The 25,204-nt window shown below is 38.3% G+C and overlaps 1 protein-coding gene across 4 annotated transcripts in view; it reads left to right on the top strand.

Moving 5' to 3' along the window:
* The window catches only part of rfx2 (regulatory factor X, 2 (influences HLA class II expression)), a 34,468-nt gene extending 9,266 nt beyond the window's left edge, over window positions 1–25,202 (top strand). The window contains exons 2-18 of one of the 4 annotated variants that reach the window (XM_032573167.1): window positions 4,976–5,084; window positions 5,651–5,722; window positions 8,857–8,933; window positions 10,342–10,612; window positions 11,556–11,630; window positions 13,864–14,045; window positions 14,207–14,326; window positions 15,268–15,389; window positions 15,574–15,692; window positions 19,471–19,583; window positions 19,681–19,832; window positions 20,487–20,584; window positions 21,185–21,334; window positions 21,408–21,616; window positions 21,748–21,901; window positions 22,498–22,540; window positions 22,630–25,202. In XM_032573167.1, coding sequence (XP_032429058.1) covers window positions 4,977–5,084; window positions 5,651–5,722; window positions 8,857–8,933; window positions 10,342–10,612; window positions 11,556–11,630; window positions 13,864–14,045; window positions 14,207–14,326; window positions 15,268–15,389; window positions 15,574–15,692; window positions 19,471–19,583; window positions 19,681–19,832; window positions 20,487–20,584; window positions 21,185–21,334; window positions 21,408–21,616; window positions 21,748–21,901; window positions 22,498–22,540; window positions 22,630–22,739 — 2,175 coding nt within the window. In that variant the 5' untranslated portion in view covers window position 4,976 and the 3' untranslated portion in view covers window positions 22,740–25,202. The remainder of the gene's footprint in view (window positions 1–4,975; window positions 5,085–5,650; window positions 5,723–8,856; window positions 8,934–10,341; window positions 10,613–11,555; window positions 11,631–13,863; window positions 14,046–14,206; window positions 14,327–15,267; window positions 15,390–15,573; window positions 15,693–19,470; window positions 19,584–19,680; window positions 19,833–20,486; window positions 20,585–21,184; window positions 21,335–21,407; window positions 21,617–21,747; window positions 21,902–22,497; window positions 22,541–22,629) is intronic. The other 3 variants (XM_032573168.1, XM_032573169.1, XM_032573170.1) reach the window with 3 other exon arrangements.
* Window positions 25,203–25,204: the final 2 nt, after the last annotated feature.

Below are 25,204 nucleotides of genomic sequence, written 5' to 3'. Positions count from 1 at the left end.
TTGGCACACTTCAGCCAACTTATTTAAAGTTTGACTTTACAGGATGAAAACATACAGGTCAGCAGCACCCAGTTCTAGTTTGTTTTGTACCATCATGACATATTACCACCCACTCTTTAATGACATAAATTGCCCCCTAGGGTTGTGTCACTTCCTCTGGTGAAAAAGACAAGTTACAGAGAAAAATTATAGGATTGCTGCCATGTATTTATAGCCTGGCTCACACTTTGGGTTCAAAATCCCAGACTTCAGTGATATTTGGAACTTGCAGGATCCTTTTAGATGTACACTTGTTTATGTTGTTCTCAGGCATACAAGTTAGGAATGAAACTATTTTGTAAAATACGAGAACCCGTTTACAGGAATTGCTTTTGTTATCCCTAGAAACTTTTAAGATCTATCTATTTTAAATATTAGGAACATTTACATTTCAACACAGGTCTTATTGACTCAGTGTTAGTCATGTAGACAGATCATTATCTTTGTGACTTCGCATTGAATATGTCACTGGAGGCGCAACAGTGTCCCAAGAAAACCACATTACTAAAAGTAATTGCTCTCTAGAACTGAGGAAAGTTATATTTCCAAACTAAAGGAAAATGCACTGGTTTTCATACTCTGCTGTTTGCAAGATTCTCCAGTAAATCAAGATGCATCGATCAAAAAATTTTCTGACTGATTTATAATCACCAATTCTGTATTACTCTGACCTTTTACTTGTTTGAGCTTTTTTTTCAATTTCTTTATCAAAACTGTAAATAACAAAATACTCATTTCTTTTTTCTGGATGAATGTAAAATTCAGTTTCTCAAAACTATTAAAATTGACTTTGTAAGTTCTCATTCTCCTCACTGGAAATCTAAAATCCTCCAGGTTATTGCAGAATTGTCTCTATAAACCAGTGATTTAGGGATCCATCATCACCCTTGCTAACAAGCAGAGACACAAGTCAAGGAGATTTTTCAGTCAATTTTTAAAAGTTCATTCACATATTCATGTATTATTCAAGACATCACAACCTGAACAGTTGGTTGCAACAATGGTTATCAACTCCCATTACTGGACATTATCGCATGTGTATGTAAATTATGGAATGAGGCAGATGGAAGAAGTTGAATATGTGACCATAAGTGACACAAAGCAGTTCCACTAGATTCTAAAATTATTGCATATTATTGCCTATACATGTTGTTGATTATTATTATTATTTCTTCCTTTAAGATTTTCAGGCACTGGTTGCTTTTACTCCCCACTTAGCTGATGAGGAATGAGGCAGAAGGAAAAAGGTGAAGACGTGCAGTAAATCCCCCGGGGCGTGGAGTTGAACTCTAGAAAGCTGCGCTGAGGACTGTAACCTCTAAAAGAGGCATCTGCTCTACCAGCTGACCCACGCTGCGACTCCAGAGTTGACATTTTAAGTTGTCTATATCATGTTATGCTATTGCTTTTTATTATTGCGGTGGTTAGCATTATTCACTGCTACTCTTTGTGTTGAGTCATACCTTAGATGTGAAACTTACAAAAGATTGCCAACACTTTGTAATTTAGCATGTTTCATGTCATTGCTGTTAGTTTCTGCTTTCTGCTGATATTTCCCTCCCAATGTGACTTCTTCCTAGAAGTTTCTAAATCTTTTTTGAATTCTGTGACACAATTTTTGAAAGCCTTGTTGACTTTTTGTCTTATGAAAGAAAGGCTAACTCAGTCCTCTTCAAATGACTTCCACACTGAAAAGGGTTATCTATGGCCTTTTTGCACCTAAGAATTATGAGTTTACTAAACAGGAAAAATTGTTTTGGGTTTCTTACTGATTAGACTGTATTTAATTGAATCTAATCCATGTAATATGACTTTTATCTTGAGAGGATATTTTGAATGGATACATTATTATTACACATAATCTCTTTCAGTTAAGATGGTTCTGACTAAAATTACTAAACTTTGCCTTAGACAAAACTAAACCTAATTATTCAGTAAAGAACCTATATAAAACGTGCTAGTCCTTAATTTCTATCATGATGCAGTGTTAAGCTAGTGATCTGAAATTCCTACATCTCATAGTTAACACAGTAGCTTGTGTGATTGTTTGAATGAATGATGATCATATTTTCCTGAAATGATCCACCCAAGCATATGTTTTTCTGTGTGAGCTCAGCTTTTTTCTTCAGAGCTATTCGTATTTATTTCCACTTCCTTTTTGTAACCCTGATTTTATAGTTCTAAGCATTTTTTTTTAAATTTTGCAGAGCATGGTTTGGGTTCTTTTATTCGTCTCACAGCTTATGAATCCTGTCGACTAACTTTGGTTTATTATTTGAAATTGAAAGTCTTATCAAATAAGCTAATCTAAAATATAACAAACACACATACAAGCTTTACAGGGTTTCACCCAGTGTATTATAAGCCTGACGGGCCACCAGGCTTTACTTGCCACCCCCACCAGGCTAAGCATTATTTGTTCATTTTAAATCATTTGTTTATTTGCTGGCTGGTGTTTTTAATACACCAGCCAGTAACAGTAAAGACGGATTAAGTTAGGTTTATAGATGACAAATTGAACTGGGTGCAAGGGAGTGCACACCAATTGTGCCGGCCTTGTACCTACCCTTTGGCCTCACACGTTATTTCCAAATTATGATGCCTGCCTGGGCATGTCCATATATTTGTAATTTTTTACATTTACCAACACATAAACACGATTTCCTGGAGGAAATCTTACGTTTTATTGTCAGTAGCATTGAGCTAAACTTCCTTAGGCTTTTCTTAAGGGTGTTTTTGCTTTGTAAACATTTTGAGTCCTCACTCCATATTTATTGTGTTTATAAAATGCATAATGGACAAAAAGTTCCTCGTCAAATAACTTAAAATTGGTTCTTTACTCTCTTGTTATGTGTTGGCTTAGCTATGATTGAAGTGGGGCTTGTCAGAGATGGTTTACTGGAAACTGAAATAACAAAGTTATGCTCACTGACTGACTAATAATCATAGGATGTCGAGATCAGGCTGTCTCTTGTAACTTTTCACAGATTTTTAATCTTCCGTTGGTCTGCTAACTATCCTCGTAGCCCCAGGATTTCTGCCCTAAGCTACATCTTGCTCATCAGTTGAGCCCACCTCCCAGCTGTGCTGTCGTATCTCTCACCCTTATTATTGCTGCTCTCCTCCCCCTTTCCCTCTTTGTGGTCACACTCAAGAGTTCCTGTGGAAGAGCTTTATAAAAGAGGGATGAGGATGGGGAGTGAACACAGAGGGGCGGGGGGTTGACTCATGGTGGTCGTCATGGAGTCCTCACCATAGCAACCGACAAGCGTTTACAAAGCATTGAGGAATTTCCTCATATCAGCTGGATTATTGGAGCCCATGGAGACGTCTCTCATTTAAAACTCATGCTGGATAGCGTCAGGACCTTAGCAGGGGCTGAAACCCCACTGCCGTTTTCATCTTTCTCCCCCTTTTCTTTTTTTCAGAAAGTAGGGAAGTTGTGTTTTTTTTTCTTCGCTCTCTTCCCCCTTGCAGTACCATTATTGTGCATGCCTTACCCCAGCTCTTTCTCTCTGTGTCTTTGATTTTTAAAGAGCCTTTGTGTCACTCCATTTTTAGCTCCCCTTTGCTATGCTGCACACATTGTGACCCAGTGGAAAGCAAAGTGGTGGCAGTGGGTTCTGCCTTCAGGAAATGGTGCAGTCCTGTTGGTAATTTTAGCTCCTCTGCTGTAACTTTCTCACATGATTCTGTTCTGATAGTAGATAGTGTGGGGTTCTGTTGGGACCTCCTATTTTTGGCGTTGATTAAAACTAAACGATATCCAGTGGGTCACTGAAAGTTTTGGTGACGCAGCTTGACTTGGTATAGCCAAAACACTCTGCCAAGTCTTTTGAACGATGATTACTATAATTGACTGTTTTTAGCATCTCAGTTAGCACAAGTAGCATAAATAAAACAACAGCTACTGTTTGTTTCTTAGTAAATCTGGATCCTCATCTTAACACTGAAATTTTCAAAAGGTTGCTAACATTTCCAATCCCCTCATTTTCAAAGACAGGTGAATAACTTAAAAGGTTTAAACCAATCACCTTTGAGGTTCTCCAGTTGGCCTTCCTGTTAGCAGCTAAAAGTCTCTTTCTTATGGCTGAATTCAACCACAGGCATGTCTTGACATGTCATAGGACATACATTTTCCTTTTTAAACTGCACTTCCCCCTTTGCTGTCAGCTTACTGACTTTGTTGTTATATTTACAGTATTCAAACCCCTCTTGTTATTCAGTGATCAAAAAAGACTAAAAATGAATCTGGTGATTTTTTTATGCTTTTGGAGACAGCAAAAGTCTGAACAAAACCACCCAAACCATTCAGTTCAGAAAACTGAAACAACAAAAATCCATAAATAAAAACCTAAGCAACTGCTAGTATCCAGCTTGTGGGTCTCTTTTGCTGATGTCAAATTACATATGTTATTATTTTACATATGTTATTTCTTTCTTTAGTTACTTTTGGTGACTTTTAGTCATAGCTACTTTATTTTTGAAAAAATTACAACAAAGAGGGTCTGGTATGTTCATTGACTGCAAAAAAAATTGGATTTTTCATTTTCTGACTGACCAGCCAGTGACCAGGACAGATCAAACTAAACATTGTCCAATTCTTGATTCAATTCTTTTTTTAAAGGTTTCAGTGGCTCTAGTGGCCTTTACTAGAGCCACTAGTAAAGCTCACTTTACTAGTGGCGGTCAGACAGGAAAGTGGGTAATGAGAGATTGGGAAGAAATGCGGCAAAGATCAACAGGCTGGGACTCAAACCTGTGACAGCTGCGTTGAGGAATAAGGCCTCTATACATTGGTTGTGCTTTACCCTGCACCACCATAGCACCCCGGATCTCTAGTTTTAAATCTTAATATTACCTCTGAATGTTCTGTGAAAGTTTTGTTCCAGATTAGTGTATTATCTCATATTTATTTTCACTCTATGAATTCTAGTATGCAGAACTCAGAAGCAGCATCAGACCCCCCCACTGGTGTGGCAACACTACGGACATCATCATCAGCCCAGGCTCCTGTGGTACAGCCTGTCCCAGCCTCCCAGCAGGTAGGGACCCCGCCCATCAACCCACCTGCTGTTTCTATAAGGACAGGAAAAAGCCTTCATTGATTGGACTTCCTAACCCTGGATAGGATAAAATGTCATTCAGGAGCTTATTGTAAATATTTTGAATGATGTTAAAACTGAAGGCAGTAAATTCTGAATGCGCTAAAGATTAACTGTACATGTAAAACCAGCAGAAATAGTGTTACATTTATTGTTCATCAGGAATTTTAAGCTATACTATTTAAAGTTCATAACTGGTGTCTTTTTTATCAGTTGGTGACACAAATGAGCTGCTTGATGGCAGAAAATTGGACTGCATGCCACATAAATAAAGCCTACACCTCTCATCTCATTTCCATGTCGCTCGTTCCATTTCTCTGTCTTCACTGCTTTTGTTTTTCAGTAAAATGTCGACATTATCTTTTCCGAAACAATGAAAAGTTTAACATGTAGTAATCAGTGTTTTCTTGATAAAGGTCTTCTTCTGTTGTGTAGACGTCTAGAGTGTTTGTGTGTGTATGTACATGCATACCCATGTAATTGAGTTGTGTCTCATATTCACACAGAGGGTGCTGGTTCAAGCCACAGGCTCAGCTCAGAAAGGAGGACAAGTATCAGTATCCAGAGTCCCCCAGCAGGTACACAGTACCGTGCATACCTGTACCGTGTTCTGAAAATAGTTGGACACCCCTTGACTTTTTACAGACTGCTTTAAAGATTTTCAAAAGTCTTTTTACCAGTTTAATTTTGCCAGAGAGATATACGGTCTTTTCCTAAAACATGGTTATTTGGCTACGAAAGAACACCCAAGTTTCAGATTATCAAACTTTAATAATTTATTCATTTTCAAGTGAAAAACAGTTGTCCAAACCAACCTGACCCTATGTAGAAAAAGAAATTGCCACTTGTGCTACCCTTGACTTTTATTAAACCACTCCATAGATTTTTACGTTTTTTCCTTTTGAGCCACTCAGAGTTGGACTTATCATGATTTGGACCATTATTTTGGAGTAAATCATTTTCAGTGCTCGGTATATTCTCAAAGATATATTATTTATTTCTTTGTGACACTTTCCATTCAGAAAAAATAATCTTAAATTTGGTTTTTGTTAAGACTTAACTTACCAGCCTGTTTCTCTATAACAAGGTGTGTTTGTGCGCCTCTTAAGGATATGAAAAGTTTCATTCTGTGGCTGAGCTGTCAGATCACAAACACCCAAGTTTAAATGAGGCTGTTTTTGAGCTGGCACTGCTTCCTTGTTTCCAATTTGATGGGAGGAAACACCCTCGTTAGGCTTCCTTTTTCCAACTCTCTGAGGTTGATTTGGTGAAAAACAGTTGTCACTTTGTTAGAAGCATTTCTACAGAGAAACATGTTTTTGTAAAGGAACATCTGCAAGATTGTCTCCAGCTACCCACTTTTCGTTTGAAATACATGCACGTGTCATTTATATCAACATTCACATACTAAAAATGTGAATGTTGATATAAATGGAAGTGCAGGAAGCAACACTGAAATATTTACAGCTAGATTAATGTTGAAAAAATTAAAGGTGCAATTAGGTCCAAAATTAGACTTATGTCTGACAGACTTAAGTTCATTGTAATTGTTAACAAAATTTTTATTCTGACTGCAAATAATATGAACATTTTGTAGTGGCCCAGCCAGATTGCAAACCTAGATTTGATAGATAATCTGTGTAAAGAGCTAAAGATTAGGGTAATGGTACGGAGGTTTTCCAAGCTCAAAGACTTGGAGCTCATCACCAGAAACGGATAAAATGGTAAAAAATACACAAAAACCTAGTCAGCAATTCAAACAGTGATTTGATGCCAGTAAAAAATATTCTTATTATTGAGATGGGTGTAAATTATTTGTGATATTGCATTCATATATAAAAATGTAAACACAACCTTTTTCTTTTTATAATTGATGCCTGAGAAACTCTAGTGATAAATTTCTTTTCATCAAAAAACTTAATCTGAATCTGCCAGGAGAACGAACAGTTTTGGGCTTAACTGTAAAATATGTGACATTATGATTATTATTTTTATTTTTTTGGTCTTCAACTCGTCTTAGTCTCAGTGCGTTGTGTCAACCTGCTGCAGAGTTTGAGTGGTATTCCTGAAGGCTTGAACCAAAACCCAGCCGTTTGTTACAACTTTCTCTCCATTTTCATCCTCAAGTAGTTCCTACATCTCTAGTTGTGCATCTGCATCTTTACAGTCTGTTCAAGTTCGGATGCATTTTATAACCAATAGCAATGAATTTAGTTTCATTGTCCAATTCCAATTTTCTTCACATTTTTGTAGCATCCACATCTATTGGCACCCCAGGTAAAGATGTGTTTTTTTTTTTTACTTCTGTACTACAATCTTAGAGAAAAATTAAGAAAAGTGCAAGCTTTAGTATGAATACATTTATGCAATGTGGAAGAAAAATTCCAGACAAATAAGTTATGCTATACATTTTTTTTTAAATTTTTTTACAAAATCACCAGAGCTGGTCTATGTTTTTATTTTGTACTTTTCAATTTTGCCAACAGGACAGAACTTGGTCTTTTTATCACAATGTTGTATCACACAGACAGAGGAATCTTTGACCCTTCTTCTTTTCATAATCTCTGTACGTTGTTCAGAGCTAGGGGTATTTTTTTATGTCAGAAATTCTGCAGTTTTTCTGTATGATTTTGTTGTATAGACTCAGATGGGCACTGAAAACAGTTTCTTGTGAATGATTATTGTGTCAATGTAACTAGAAGTTATGGATAATTACTGAGCTGAAAGACCCAGTTATGACCCATTTTCAGTTTTCTACCAGTATCTTATTAGATTTTATATAAAAGGTTCTAGTATTACATGGAGTTAATGATGCAATATGCTCTAATAAACAAGGCAGAAAGGCCCAGAGCCTTGGATGTTTTAGGCATGGCAAAACATCTGGCATCCTTCCCAACTGCTGACATGTTTATAGGTTATTAAGGAGATATGGTGACCCCTCAATATTTACTACAGACCTCTAATGGTAAGCTTTGGAGATTTTTTAAAAATCCGCTACTCTCTGTGTGTTATGGCAGGATGGACACTCTGTCCAGCATTGTTTTTCAAAGTTTCAGTTGGCTTAAAAATCATTTCTCTGATATTAAATATGTGCAAGTTTTGTTGAGAAGCCATGTCCTTGTAGTCATTTCATGACTTAATAATAATAATAATACAACACACATCTGCCTTTGTTGAATCCCGTGTTTTTTTGTTTTTTTTCCATTTTGAAGAGGAGTTAAGCAAAATGGGACTCTGTGTCAAATTAAACGTGTATATTCCAGGGAACCAGGAAGTTGTGGACTAATAATCAAAGATTTCATTCCCATCAGCTGTAGAAAGGATCAATTCAAAGTGTTCATTAGTTTTCAGACATATTGTTGCAGCTGCTTTTGAGATATTTGGAAGAAAAATATGAAAAATGTGGGATTTTTCCTTCCACTAAATAAATTCACTTGCATAAAAGGTTGGATTTTTCTTAGTTCTTAATTTTTAGATTGTTCCGCTGCAGTAAAAAAAATGTTTTTTACACACCTTTATCTGGGGGTTTTAATTGATGATTTAAAAAAAATATTTGAATAACTTGTGTTTTGGACAGATTGTGAATAAGCCAAGGGGTGGACTGTTTTTTTTCTGCTATATTTTATTTAATCACCTAAATGCATTTTTTCCATTTCAAAGCTGTTTTAACTCTGAACACGACTTTTTGTACTGTGTCTCTTTATACAAGCAGCAGGTGCAACATGTCTACCCGACTCAAGTACAATATGTAGGAGAAAGTGGAGAAGCTGTTTATACCAACGGAACTATGTAAGCGCAGTTCTTTAATTTCACTGGTTATAAGGTGTTTTATTTCTGTCAAGGAAGTTTTACGTAATAAAAAAAAAACACTCCCCATGAAATTTGACAAAAACCTGCAGATATTTTTTCCAGATTCCGACACAGACTCACAGTTCACACCACAGTGATTACAATCTTCTTAAATTATGCAAGAGTGAGTGGTGTGTTGAAAACATGGTGACAGATAAGATTTCCCACACCACTTGTCTCCTCATGTTAACTGCATCACCAACTGTTTTTAAAGTGGCTCCAATCAAAATGCCATTTAGGCTAATTAAAGCCCAGCTGTTTTTTGTTTTTTTTTCTTCTTTTTGCAGTTTTATTGTTTAATGTCGATCCAATATGACCGAGTTTTGTGACGTCACTTAATCTGTTGTCTGTGTCGCTACAATTACAAACCATCAGCAAATCATTCCTGTGGGCTAAATAAGGGATATTCTGATCAAAATTTAGATTTTGAATTCTGATTTAGCTATTTAATACATCAATAATCCAATGATTACTGCAGTTTAGGGCTGCAACTAACGGTAGTTATCAGTTATTCTATCTACTATTGTGACAATCAAATAATCGGATAAAAAAATTGCCCATTCTGAATATTTTTCATTTAACCAATACAATACTAGAGATACAATGAAAAACAAATAATTCATTTTATACATTGGAAAATAAACTGATGTTAACATAGCATTCCTTTAGCGAATGCTTGATCATTTGTAGCAAAAGATGCATCTACAGCTAAGAAACATTTTTAACATTAACATGTGAAAATCTCTTTCTGCTTGATTTAACATCAATACTGTGTAGAAATAATCTATTTACTTTTCAATTTAGCCAATTAATAATTTGATGAGGTACTTAATAGGAAATTTTTCCTGTAGTAGAATTTAAACCAGGTGAAGCTAAAACAGCCACCTGAGGAATTTTGGGTAGAACATTTTTACAGACAAAGAAGTTTTTGTTTTTTTAAATCATAAATGCAAAATGTATATTTTTGTACAGTTTTGGCTTACTAACTGCTCTGACTGTTGCTTTTTTGAAAATGCCCTTTTTTGAGTCTGTCTCCTCCAGTTAACTATTAATTTATTACTAAATTAGTTGACTATTACTCCAATAATCGATTAATTGTGATTATTCTGATTAATCATTTCAGTATGTGTGAGTGTGACCCAGTAGAGCTTTGGTGTGATGCATTCACTGATTGAGAAATGTTTGGAACATTTGAGTTTCCGATTAAACCAAAAATCGGCAGCTGATTTCTTGGTGCATTTCTACTTTCATCAAACTTCCTCTCAAACAGGACAAAACGAATTTATAAAAAATATTTATGGTAAAACTCAAAATGCACCTGATGCTAACCGCATTGATCTGTCCGCAGCCGAACGGCCTACTCCTACAACCCGGACTCCCAGCTGTACGGACAGGGCAGCGGGGGGGCCTATTTTGACTCTCAGGCCGGAGGAACCCACGTCACCACGGTGGTGTCCTCCGCCAGCAGTGGCGTGCCGCCTCACGGCATGGTGGGCATTGCCATGGACGTGGGCAGCAGCCACATCATTTCTAGCGGCAGCACCTACCTGCTGCACAGCGGCGGCATGGAGGGGAACCGCAGCCACATCTCACACTCGTCTCGCTCCTCTTCAGCCATGGTGAGTTGGTCCTGAGGTAGAACTGGGAAAGTAAAAGTTTTCTGTGGATTCTGTCGGCTTGGCTGGCAGGACCTGTTTCCTGATTAACACTCCTTTATGCCAGCAGTCCACAACCTGATTTGAGTTGTTATACCTGTATGACCACACACTGAGAGCAAAGTGGTGCTAGGCAGCTAGCTTGTAGAAGTGGGACTTTGCCTTAATTCAGGGCTGAATTGTTTTAAGGGTTTTCACGGGGCATTCGAGAGCCCTTGAAACAAAGAAACCCCTGGGGCTTCTTACCATTTGGCCCAGAGCCCGCTGGATCTCTCCTAAAGCCTGGAACGCTGCCTGCTTCTTTTTCCTTCTCTTATGTCTAAAGTCTGGCATCAGTTTTGATTGATTTTCCTCCATAGATGTCTCGCTTTAGTCATTCAGTTAAACATTTAATCAGGCTCAAATAATTTAGTTTTTTTCTTTCTGAAGAAATGAATGTAGAGTTATTTTATGTTATGCTTGATTTTGTCATAATAGCTTCTAACGTATCGCCTATTTGGGTTTTAAAAATGTTTTTTGAAGTTGAACCAACTCTGGGATGATTGACATTGTTGACCCAGGTCTTTATTTGACCTGTGACCCTGTTTGTTGTTCCAATTTGCATACTTTAGTGAGTCAGACCCGAGCCTTCACTGAGCTGATTAACCCTATGAGTCCCTTGATTTGCATGCTTTTGTCAGCCAATAATGGATTTGGCTGCAACACTGACTGATTTTAATGGAAATGCAGAGATCTGGCTGCTTGCTAACAGTCTTATTTCCCTTTTCTCTTCCCCTCTTCTTTCTCCCCAACATTATACCCCTGCAATCTTCCTGTTTTCCCTCTCCCTCTTTCTCTCTCTCTCTGTTCTGCCTCCTCCGTTTCTGTGTATCCTGTTTTTTTCTGTTTTGCATGCTTCTTTCTTCAGCTTGAAATGGCGATTGAAAACCTCCAAAAGTCTGAAGGGATTGCAAGTCACAAAAGCAGCCTGCTCAACAGCCATGTAAGTCAACCAGGAACTTTCTATGTAAAACAGAACAGAAAGTTATGGCTGAATCTGTGCACTCTGTGTTCTGCTTGTGTCTGCTCAGTGAAACACTGTTTGCTGCTGGCTTACTTTCCCCTTCCCAAAATTATTCGATTAAGTTTCATTCTTGACTTAAACTCATGTGTGCTGTCACGTTTCCTTATACACAGATTTCAGATGATTTCTTTGATACTCTGCATGAACTAATGCTGATTATTTGTTTTTTTCTGCTTTTTCACAAGCTAGCTTTTTTTTTTTTGGAGGAAAAAAATTAGTTAGATGAACCTAAAGATTTTTTTATCCCCTAGATCAGTGACTCAATGCAATTGTCTGGGTTTCCTTGGATTGAAGACCTTTTACAAACTTGAATAATAATCTAAAAGTGGCTCCTTACATATTGTAATGGGGTTCCAATTGATCTTGTATAGACAAATAGTAAATAATAAGTAAAAAAAAAAACTTATCCACATTCTATAAACTTAGTGCTTTGTTTGGATTAAATATTAATAATTTGTTTTTCAGCTGCTGTTTGCATGGTATCCCCGTCACAGTGTCAATAATTATATATTTTAGTTTTATTTATTCATAAATGGTGAAACAGAATAACACAGAAAGATTAACATTGTGTTACAGAGGCCTGAGGTATAAAGATACAGATAAAAAAAACTAAATAACACAACATCAAACACACTGCATGTTAAATCTAAAGCTCTTAAAACCAACTTCAAAAGGTTAACAAATTATTGTGTTTTTTGTTTTGTATAAGAATTATTTCAATTAATTTAATGACATATTGATTGCAAGAAGTCTGATCAAATTGCAGAGATAAATCTTCAATCTTTTGTACTATAAAGCCTTGAGTTTCTGTAGAAAAAATGTTACAGTGGTCAAACATTTTAAACTTTTCATTGGCCTTTCTAAATTGCATATATATGACAGATTCAATGTTAAATTTTTTTTTCTCCTGCTACAAAACACTAAAGAACAAAGACAGCTGCTCAGTTTTCTTTTAGGAGCATAAAAGACTAAAGTTTTACTGAGAAATTGTTTTTAGTGGAGACGCTCCAACAAAACGCTTCTGTGGTGGAGTAGAGGAAAATATTCAAATTAAAAGACAGAAGAGGAAGAGTAGCAATACATCTTTACAGTTTTTTTCACATATTTGTCACCTTTACAATTTATTTTATTAATGTCACATTTAATGATTTCACTTTAATTTTTTTTGTCACATCAACATTTTTTATTTTATAAAAACATTTTATGTATCATTGACTTTTTTATTTTTCACTTTTATATTTTTGTTTTTAATTTGTCACAGAGTTTATTAATATTTTTGTCACATTTACATTTAGGGGATTTTATTGCGGTGTAGATTTTGGTCTTTGTTTAACAACTGTGGTAATAAAAATTAAATGCACATCGACTAACGTTTCTGTAAATATGCAAGAATAAACCAAAAGGCTATTTTTCATTTGTTGTTCCTGTACAATGACTGTCTACCTAAAAATACATAACTACAGATAATTTGTCAATAAATGCAATCAGTGCAAACAGTAAATACGAAACAAAGGTAACTACAACACAATTTTTATAAAAAAAAGTATAAGAAATTATTAAAACTAAATTATACATTTGAATTTAAATTGGGAGACGTGATTTAAGGTCTTCCTTTTAACGTTGAACACCATGTGGGGGCGACTGTGGCTCTGTGGGTAGAGTAGTCGTCTAGAAGGTTGTAGGTTTGATTCCAGCTTTCTTCTGCCACATGTTGCTGTGCAGGGCACTTAACCCCAAAACTGCCTACCGATCTGCGTATCGGTGTATAAATGTGTTAGCGTTTGTGAGTGCGAATGGGTGAATGTGACTCTAGTGTAAAGCGCTTTGAGTGGTCAAAAAGATTGGAAAAGCGCTATATACATTCAGACCATTTACCATTTATGTGTCCAAATTGTGTTTAAAGTTCAGTTAGTTTAACTTTAGTAGCAGTTTTTATACCTCTAGTTATTTACAGCCTTAGCTCAGAGGTAAAGACAGACATCGTCATGGGTGGATGTTTAAAAATCAGAGGCGGTGTGATGTGTGCATTATGTGGTGTTTGATATGATAAAAAGATCTGCTCCTCTCCTCTGCAGCTCAGGTGAGCACCGCAGAGCAGGTCCGTCTCCTGGGAACGCTCAGGATGTGAATATATTCTCCTCTATGTTTGCAGCTTCAGTGGCTGCTGGACAACTATGAGACGGCGGAGGGAGTGAGCCTGCCCCGGTGTTCCCTCTATAACCATTACCTCAGACACTGCCAGGAGCAGAAACTGGATCCGGTTAACGCAGCGTCCTTCGGGAAGCTCATCCGCTCCGTCTTTATGGGCCTAAGGACGCGGCGCCTCGGCACCAGGTAGGAGGACGCTGATAACAGTAATCACATAACTTTTCAAGAAGTGATGAATATGATCATGCTTATATGTACTGGAGAGGGACTGGAGGAGAGTAATGATAGTAATTACACTGATGGCAAGGCTTTTTCTCACTGGTTTCTGGCTCTTTTCTCTCCTTCAGAGGCAACTCCAAGTACCATTACTATGGCATCCGGGTGAAGCCAGATTCTCCCCTGAACCGTCTGCAGGAGGACACCCAGTACATGGCGATGCGGCAGCAGCCTGTCCATCAGAAACAGAGGTCAGACTTTTATCAAAAGGTGGAAAAATATAGTTTCTAGGTTGACTTACATTTTGTTCTTTGTAATTTGTGATTAAATAGTTTCAGCATTTAGCCACTTTCTGTCCAAACCATTTACATTTTGTTAAAATGTTAATTTTAGTTTTTGTTTGGTGATGTTTCGTTTGAAGTGTTATAGATGTCTTACTATTAACCTTCAACTGTTCCTATAATCAACTGTTTATAAATAACAAACCTTAGCAGTAACATGTAATTGATCACAGTTAGGCCTGTCGCAATAATCAATAAATCAATAAATCAATTAATTGCATGATGAATTAAAACGAGGTCAGTAATTTTTATTTGAATGATTTGTTGTTTTTTTCTTTTTCTACTGAAAACTGGATGACAAAAGTCTCCAGTTTAGTGTTTTGGCCTCGGCTGTCTTTTTTTTAGAAGGACGGTTTTGTTTACAGAAACTTCATAGTTCATGTTATTTGTTATTTGTTTCTGTTGTTTTATTTATTTTTGATATTTAAAATATCTTCCAGGTCCAATGTGAAATATTCATTAGTATTTAAAATGTATTGACCTTTGAGAATATTAATACGATTACTAATGTATTACTTGAAAATTGTCTCCAGACAACTATATTTATCCAGCAAAATTTACCAGAAGACAGTATAATTAAAGTATTTTTAAAGTTTTGTGTAGGGGTGTCAGTGCCATGTTTTGACTTGTAAAACTGAGTTCAGTTTTCTAGGAAACATAACTTAGTCATCGTTAATTCATGATTTAATAAGGAGGTGGTTGCTTTCTTCCAGAGGGCCTGACTGGGTTGGGCAGCTTTCTTTCCCCCTCAATGAATGAAAATGTTATTTTAAAACAGCTTTTTGTATTTACTCAGGTTATCTGTCCACCATTACAGCTAACATGAATGTCTCACTCTCGTGTTTGTGCAGGTTTAAGCCTCTGCAGAAGGTGGATAGCATGTCTGACAGTCTATGTGGAAGCTCTCAGCACTGCAGCAGCACCCCAGAGCAGTCGGTGGCGGCTCAAACCCAGCAGCACCAGCAGTACATCGGTAAACACACAAGCTGCCTTTATGTACCATTTTTATACATATTTTCCCCCCAGATTTGATATTTTTGAGTTGCATTTGAAGGTCTTGTTTTGGCACCATCACAACAGATTCCCATAGATTTTGTCTTTCCTGCCTGGAGATGTTGGATTTATAGATGAACACTCATCCATGTTCATTTCCACAGACACATCTCACTCCTTACCTCCGTTTCCTTCTCCGGACCTTGGGACGCAGCCTCTTCCTGAGCGCATCAGCATGACTGATATTAAGAAGCTGCAGACGCTCTACAGAAGCCACTGTGAGGTGAGACCCATCTCTGCACAATCATTTCTGGTTCATAGCTGCATGTGCTTCTTAATAATCATTGAAAGTTTTTTTTAATTGCAGTAATAGAGTAAAAAACTGGAATATTACATAGAACAATGACTCGCAGTGTTATGTATTTTGAAGGTTTTTATGTCTGTGTTTTTGTGTATGGTTGACTAAAAAAAACAACTAAAAAGATTAACAGATTACTGGCTTAATTTGACAGTTACTGCAACTCACAGTCTGCTGTATCCAAGAATACTAATGGAAAGTTAAGTGGAAGAAAAATGTCTGCTAGAAAATGTAAACAGCCTCCATGAGTGAGAGTAACGACTTTGGAACGACTGATCACTTCCATTTAGAGCTGGGCGACTTGGACTTAACTTTTATCATGATACTTTGTGTTACTATTGTGATAATGATAAAAGTGACAATTAAAACTATTTATTATTTTTCTTTTAGGCAACTGTTTGGCTGTCATGGCATGACTTTTAAAAAACATACTCATTTGTAACACGCTTCTTTCGAACACCTGTGACAAAATGAAGTGTGATTTGTTCCATTAGATGGCACACAGTAACTTCATTTAATCATATTTTCAAATTAATTCATTTTTATTGATACTTTTATTGAACAAACATTGGGGGAAATAATAAAACTAGAAATCACAGCAATATTTTTCAACATCTTTAATTGGAATTTATCGTAGCAACAATAAATCAGAATTCTTATCATACTAATAAATATAGCGATAAATGATAAATTTCTTAATACTTCCATGTCTCCCTATCACTTTGTGTTTATGGAATATGTAACACATAAGCCTCACCTTTTTGATTTGAATTGGTGAAACAAGAAGTTTTTTGTAACGAGTTAATTTACTGATTTTATGTGTTAAGCTGAGGCTTATGTCGCTCACGTTTCGTCACATAGTGAGTGAATCCTGTGCTTCTGGATTCATATGGTAATCAAAGCTGAATATTCCAAATACATTTACAGTCGATGGTAATTTAAAGTTCATACGAATGAAACCACATTGAGTCTGTTTATGGTGTGAAATAAAGAAACAGCTGAGATTCCTTCATAATGTCCTAATGTTTTGAAAAAATTACTTGCGCAGCCTGAAAGATGGAACCCAGATAAGAGAGTGGGAGAAACAACCCAAGAATTTGGGCCGTTGGATCCTGGAGAGAGGCAGCGATTAAAGCGGCGAAGCTCAGGGTTTTATCATATTATCCCTGCCCTCCTCTTGTCCGGCGTCTCCACACACCGCCTTTGTTCCAGCCGTCTTTTCATCTCTGCACAGCTTTCAAGATATGCCAATTAACCTTTCAGTGTGCTGGGTGGACATCTTGTGTCTTTGTGGCGGCCTCCCCTCGGGCCTTTGTGCCGCTGTGTCTGCGGACGGATGGACAGACTCCTGTCTTTGTCCACCGTCACATTTCTGCCACTCTAACTGCTCCCAGGGACTAATCTGTCTGCTTTGTGTGATCTTTAGCAGCACAAGAAACAACAAGTTGTTAGTATGAGGAATGTATTTCCTTACAGCTTAGTCTCTTTTATTATTACTGAGCTAAATGTTTGAATTACAGCTTCAGTTTATCAAAAGTTTTAAATATTTGATAGGATTAATAAAAAAACGCTATTATCATGCCCATTTACAGTATATGGACTCAGTACTGCATCAATGCGGCGTGGTATGGACATGATCAGCCTGTTTTAAGGAAGCCCAATCTGCTTTATTATCTCATCTTCATTGTCTCTCATCTTCCTCTTGATGCTCCAGAGATTCTTTTAGGAGTTTTATGTCAATCAGGCCCATTGATACCAGGTGTTGGTCCTATTGGCAGAAGTCCAATCCTGCTGGAAGATAAAATCAACTTCTCCATAAAGATTGTCAGCAGAGGAAAACATGCAGTTCTTTATAATTGTCTGGTAGACAGCTGTGCTGAATCTGGACGGTGACCAACGTGGCCCAAATCATCACCGTCTCTTTACTCTTCCACCAAACTCTTTCACCTGAAAACGTCTCTGCAACAATTCTATCTCTCGTGCATTTTCTCTCCCATACTTTTTCCTTCCACTCAACTTTCCATTGATATGCTTGTATGCAACATTCTAAACAATCAACTTCTTTAGTGGGGGCTTTTTGAGGTCAGCAATCCTCTATTGTGTAGGCTCCAATAAAATATTTCTGTATTGAATATATATATATAGATTGATGCAACTTTATAAGAAACTGAATTTTGGTTTTCATTAGCTATAAGTTCTGCGGATGTCATCAAAATCAGAAGAAATAAATGCGTGAAAATGATCTCTGTTAAATTAATCTAAATAAAATTTTAATGATTATAATTGAGACTCTCCCAATAAAAGCAATTAATCAATTATTCACATGATAAATTAAGATGAACTTGATAATTTCCATTCTGATAATTAATGTTTTTTGAAGTGCAGTTTTCCTTAGAGAGACTTTATAATTCATTTTATTTTTGGTTTCACTTGTGTGTGTTTTATTTCCTCTTTATTTATTGTTTTTTGTTTGGTTATCTTCAAGTTTCATTGTCGAATATTCTGTAAAGTTTTAGTCTTTCAGAGGGAGAACTTATGTCATTATCGTTATAAAACTCGAAAATCGTCTTAAAACAACATTATCATTTATACCAATAATTTCTGGGACAAATTATAGTCTTAACAGTATTTGTTATTGTGACAGGCCCAATCCTATATATTGAGATGTACCTGTTTGTTTTTTTTCTTCTTCCTGTTGTCATGGTAACACAACAGTTTTTCCTGGCTGGGCTTGAAACCATAGAAGTTTAGTGAAGCGTTTTGGTGTAAAAACACTCGCGTCTCAAACCTCAGCCTTGATTTCTGTGAAGACAGAGGATCTCAGAGGTGTAGCTCCTCCGTCAGTGACTCGGTTTCTCCTCCACACTCTTTCAGCCTGTTGTTGTCGGGTTGTTTTTCCTGCGTCGATAGAAAGCTGCGAGGCAGGACGAGTCGCGCTTGCTTGCTCGCTCTCTCTGTCTCTCTCGCTCACTGGCTGTGGAGGGACGAGGAAGGCAGAATGTACTCATTTGGAGGGAATGGGGAATTCTTCCTTTTGTTTTGGAAGCTCTGTGTTTGACCTGTTGCTGGGGGCAACTGTAAACACGGTTGCCATGGCGACGGGCGGAGAGGAAGCAAAAACATATCATGTGATCGCGACTTACGCTGCTGTGTAACAGGATCCTGCTGCAAGTGTTCACCGTGCTGCACGGAGGAAGAGGAGGCTCAGCGTGTTCTGGGCACTTTAGTAAGGCCGATAAAAACTAAATAAACAGATGGTATCTGGGAGATTTCCCCCCCTGAAGGAGACTCATCTGGCCTGACTACCAACACGTTGTAAACTTGTGATCTCTGTAGAATCAGGTTGTCACTCATGCTGCTGCAGCAGCTCACCTCTGATTCCTTTATGTTCACCGACACGCTGCCTCCATAACTCAAGCACAGGAAACAGGAAATAAATCTTACAGGTGAGTTCAGGTCACTCAGAGCAGGAAGACGTATCTGTAAAGCTGCTTCACAAAAGCACGGAAACCTAACCGACTCTGTGGATGACTAATGTGCAGGGAGCTGGGTTTTTGTCGAACCAGGAGGACCCAGGTAGAGGCTGCCCGCCCGCCTGCCTGCCTGGAGAAACTTTGTTGTGTGTCTGGTTGCCATGGCTCAGCTCTGTGTGTTTTCTCTCCCCGCCTCCCCTCTCCTTCCCTGCCTTGCTTCGCTCCTGCAGGCTACTTTGGATGTGGTGATGAATCTGCAGTTCCACTATGTGGAGAATTTCTGGCAGAACTTTTGGAATGCAACAGCGCCATCTAGTGACGGCAGCACAACCGTCCCCAGCAGGTCGGATCAGATGAAAACGGCTCTCTGTGGGCTTCAAACCACCCGAGTTCAGAGCAGCAGCATTCACGTTGCTTTTGTTTCTTTATGTTCTGTGCAGTGATGATGAACTGGAGCGAGTGATTCCCAGGGAGAAGCTGGTATCTCTGTGCAAATATGAACCAGTCCGGCTATGGATGAGGAGCTGTGACCACATCCTGTACCAGGCCCTGGTGGAGATCCTCATCCCCGATGTGCTGCGCCCTGTTCCCAGTCAGTGCCCCTCATTACATAGTAGAGAGGGTCTGATTAACCTTTGACCTGCTTTTATGATGCTTTACATCATAAAAATACAAAATCATAGAACACGGTCAACAATTGGAACATTATATTTTGTTAAGTGCCATTATATTGTTGATAAATTTTTCATTGATTATGTTTCAATAGCAAATTGTTATTTTGTCTAGATTGAAAATCCTTTGCATCTCATATGAGGGATTAGCGCTCCCAGCTTAGAAAAAATTAAGCTTAACTACAGTCTGTCATTCCTTACAGAAAGTAGAACTTCAGCTTAGCTCTGAAATTTCCAGAAGGCCGATAATATTTTCCAAATCCGGGATGTTCCCTGACCTCCACTTAGCTGTTCGCTCTTTCCCATGATCACGATCTCCAAACGGTCGCTGAGCTTGAGCTCACAAGAAAAGACACTGAAAGTCAATCTAACTGGACAGACACATAACCAGGAAGCAGATTGTTTTATTTCAAATGCATCCACCAAATCCTTCCATGTTATTGCACATATTGATACTGTAATGATGAGTTTAGTTTGGCAATTTGTGATGTGACTCTGCGTTTGTTGGAGGCTGTCTGCAGTAACTATCACAGCCTCTGTGCTGGTTTGTAATCCAGGCCGTTCTGTTTCTTCAGGCACTCTCACTCAGGCTATCAGAAACTTCGCCAAGAGTCTGGAGGGTTGGCTGACGACCGCCATGACCAGCTTCCCGCAAGAGATCGTTCGCACCAAGGTAACCGGAAATCTCCAGAAAGATATTTTACGCTGATTATTAGGTACGGTAATTAGACCTGATATTAAATACTGCTAGGGCTCCAACTGATGATTATTTTACTATTGATTATTCTGATGATTAAACAGTTGAAAGAAAACTGATACCTTCTTCAGATTTTTCATCTGACCACTTGAGCCTTTTTTATACAGAATTAGAAATGCATTAAAATTTGTAAACAAGTAACTTGATTTCTTTTTTAAATGACAAAATAAACATATTGTTGGCTAAAATGCAGGAACCTGACATTCAGTTAGTGACCGCTGATCATTTGTTGCAAAAGAGTAAAAAAAAAAAAAACTTTTACAGCTGATCTGTTAATTATTTTTTCATTAACCAATTAATATTTGGATTAATAGAATTTTTTGTACAGAATTTAAAGACTTTATTAATCCTGCGCATTACAGATTTACAGACCAAGGTTTTTTTTTAATCTTAAATGCGAAATGTTTGTTTTTCTCTCAGCAGATGTTCTTTCTTTGAGTCTTAATGATCGATTACTGAATTAGCTTAATATTATCATGACTAATCGGGTGAGTCGCTGCGTGTTTTCCTGTGCAGGTAGCGGTGGTCAGTGCGTTCGCCCAGACTCTGAGGCGTTACACCAGTCTGAACCACCTGGCCCAGGCGGCCCGCGCCGTTCTGCAGAACACCTCCCAGATTAACCAGATGCTCTCCGACCTCAACAGGGTGGACTTCGCCAACGTACAGGTAAGCTCCGCCTCCAGGAGGCTCTGCGGCCCGCTGCGGCTCCCCTCTGACCGACCCTGGGTTTGTCCTACAGGAGCAGGCGTCGTGGGTCTGCCAGTGTGACGAGGGCGTGGTCCAGCGTCTGGAGCAGGACTTCAAGGTGACCCTGCAGCAGCAGAGCTCCCTGGACCAGTGGGCCACCTGGCTGGACAATGTGGTCTCTCAGGTCCTGAAGCCTCACCAGGGGAGCCCCAGCTTCCCCAAAGCCGCCCGCCAGTTCCTGCTCAAGTGGTCCTTCTACAGGTACTGAGCGGCGCTGAGGCCGTTCCTTAAAAATCCAGAATAACGATGAATAACGAGGAATACGATGAATAATGAGGAATAACGATGAATAACGATTCATCGTCGAATCTTTGACGTTTCTCTGCTTGCAGCTCCATGGTGATCAGAGACCTGACTCTGCGCAGCGCCGCCAGCTTCGGCTCGTTCCATCTGATCCGCCTGCTTTATGACGAGTACATGTTCTACCTGGTGGAGCATCGAGTTGCCCAGGCAACCGGAGAAACTCCCATAGCTGTGATGGGCGAGGTAAGAGAGGTCAGATGGGATACTCGCAGTTAGGGCGGGATGATGAATCGATTTTATCGATTTATCAAATTTCCTGTTTAATTTGTGGAAAATTAGGATTATTTTTCACAAATTAAACAAAGAATCAGTACATTCTTTGGGTTTCCATAGTGATATTAGTAAACTAAGAACTACCGTCTGCTTTTGACAAGATGGCTTCTATTTATTTTGACTTTGAATTCAGATAAACTCAAATGTCAGTTAAATTTTTCTTAAGGAAAAAAGTGAAGAAAACTAAATTGATTAAAATCAGATCGCACAGCCCCACCTGGAACATATACTGAAGTTTTTATAACTCTTGATTTTTCTATTGTTCTGTCACATGGAGCCATAGTTATAAAAATAAAAACATGCCGCACTTTAAAGATTTTAACACAATGAAGCCACTTGTGCTGCTTTGGTTTGCTGCGTCAACCATAATTTGAGTAAAAAATATTAAACACTGACAGGATGTGAACAACTAGAACGTGTTTAAAAATGGTTAGCAAAGCACCGTTAGCCTAATGTCTCGTTATTTTGCTTTGTTTACAAATTCTCCCTCAAATCTTAACTTCCAGTTCAGCGACCTGAGCTCCATGATGCCGTCGCTCCTGGAGAAGGGTAAGCATTTGTTTTCTGAAACCTTGGTTGCCATAGCAACACGTTTTAACTGCCAGATGAAAACGGAGAATCCTCTTCCTCTCCCTCAGATGCGTCGTTCTCAGACGAGATGAGCAACCTGGACGGCGACGGCGCTCCGGCCGAGCCGGCGGTGAAGAGGGAGAGGATTGAAATAGGCCACCCTCTGCAGGAAATGTGAATCCGGTTTGAACGAACCGGAAGCAGCAAAACGAGTGCAATGTAAATAGAGAAGAGTGCAGAGGTAGTAAAGTGTTTATAAAGACGGTGTAAACCCCTCCCCCCTCACACACATACACACGGTTTTATCTGTTGTCGTTTCACAGGGGTGTAACGGATCTCGTTATTTTCTGTTTTTGTTGGGACTGTGAATTTCTTCTGCGCAGTAGCTTCTCATATTGGATGTTTAACTTCTAAACGGTGGCGTTTTTGTGCTCCATCTGCTTTTGTTTTTATTATTTTTTCTTTAAATCCGAGTTTGTTGTGCCATTGTGTCCTTTGAGTGCCTTAGATTAACTTTGAAATCGCCGCTACGGATGTCGCCCTGTCCCTCAGCTGTGCCTCAACCGCAGTATGAATGTACCGTCTTCAAACCTCAAAACGCTCAGAGCGCCTTCGCTCTCCCTGATGCCTCTGCTGCACCTCGTAGCAAACACACGGTAAAAAATAATAATATAAAAAGAAATGGGTCAGAGGAAGTAAGAACATGCAGCCTAGGAACCCAAAGGACTTTCCCATTTGTTTTCCAGCTCAGCCGGAGGTTTGGAGCAGGAAAATCTGGATTTTTACCTCAACGTTTCTGTTCTGTTCTCCAGATGGTTCAACGAAGCCTGTTCTGATGCTCAGAGCCTTGCAAACGTTTTCACTCCAACTCAGAGTAGTTCATCATTTATTAGATGGGAAGAATCTGAAAACATTGGTGGGGGTGTTTGTATTCAGTCCCCTGATTTATCTACCAGTTTTACTCGTCCGAAGACCGAAAATTAAAGTCCAGATATTCTCAATGATTTAAATATGAATATATTTAGAGCCAAACCAGGGGGGACCAACACGTGGCCCGTGGGCCGTTTGTGGAACAATTTAAACTGTGGTCACATTTGTAAATTCTTTTGCATGAGAATTTCTGTGACAAATTTAATACTTTACTTCTTTTAGTAAAGACTAGAGCACATTATATCATCTGTTAAATTTGGTTAATAGAAGTTCTCTGCATGAAATAAACAAAGTCAGGAAACTGTTTGGTTTTCATCAAGACGAAAACATTGCCACATTGTTTCATTAACATATTGATTGTTTAATTCATTGCTGAGCAGATAAATACAAATAGATAAAACTTAAAAACACAAAACAAAACACATGACCCCAAAGCAGCCCTGTCACAAAAAGTTTTGACACCCCTGATCTAAACGATTCCTGTGCTGTTCCAGTAACTGCTAAATGTAAACAATCCCCACAGCATGATGGTGCCATCGCTGTGTTTCAGAGCAGGTGAAACAGCATTTTTCATGCATGGCTGAACTGTACATTTTTTTTTTTCATCTGACTAGAATATCTTTGCTGTTTTCTCCTACACGGCGCGTTGAAATTCGACTTTCTCAAGGTCAAACGTGTGGATCACATGACTAATTCTTTCTTTGCTCCGATGTTCAAGTCCTGGTAGGTTTCAAGTTGTCAGAAAACAGCTGAATTTATGCTGATTAGTTTCCACATTCATTAAAACGTAACTGGATAAAAGTTTCTGGACTTTATTTAGGGGCTGAATACAAATCCATGCTGCACTTTTCAGAGTTTTACTGGTGAAAAAACAAAAGTGTATATGTTTCCGTTTGCTAACGTACAATAATGATAAAGGATGTGAATAGTTTTGCAAGGGACTGTGTGCGTAACTCACTCTGGAGTTGGAAATATTCCAGATTAATCAACAGAAAGGAGGCAGGATGTTAAACAATCCATGTTGACAAAACGTGGAGCGGAGCCGGCTTAGAGACTGCAGAACCTTTAACCTCACGCTGTGGCTCTGTTGATGTCTTCTGTTCTGTTCCAATAGGAAATACAACGCGTTGTTTCAGAAAACGTAATGAATATGTTTATATGATGTAGAAAATGCCTCGTCTCTCTGATGCCGTTGCGTCAGAAGGAAATGCTTTGCTGTGTAGCTGAATGAGACGAATTTGTTCCCAATCTGATGTTAAATGTGTAAAACGGTTTTTTACTGCGGCGCCGCAGTAAACTAAGATGTCTGGAAACAAACAAAAAAATCCTATTTATGAGCTAATCTGAATTGATGGAATTTTTGTGTTGAAATTATTTTTTATTTTCCCTCAGATGATTTTGTTGTAGCAACAAGAGTCTTAAGTTATTTAAGGCTTTTAGTAACTCGTGCCTGTCACAGTAATTTGCCTTAAAGTGCTTTGGAGGAAAATTATTTCTATGTGTACTTTGTAACGTTTTGTAAAGCTGTTAGATTATTTTTTATTGAACTAGTTTCTTCTCACAAGTATACTGAATTTATTGTGTATTTTTAAACCTGTTCTTGACTCCACTTTAACTAGCCTAAGGACAGATGATTGTCTGTAATAAACTGCATAGTTTCACTGTATTTTGTACTTGGTCACAAAGTGTAATAAATTGTTGTAAACCCAAACA

The sequence above is a fragment of the Xiphophorus hellerii genome, chromosome 9 (assembly GCF_003331165.1).
Source record: "Xiphophorus hellerii strain 12219 chromosome 9, Xiphophorus_hellerii-4.1, whole genome shotgun sequence".
NCBI classification, from domain to species: Eukaryota; Metazoa; Chordata; class Actinopteri; order Cyprinodontiformes; family Poeciliidae; genus Xiphophorus; species Xiphophorus hellerii.
The sequence above is the reverse complement of the archived record's forward strand: the minus strand, read 5'-3'. Positions and strand labels throughout refer to the sequence as shown.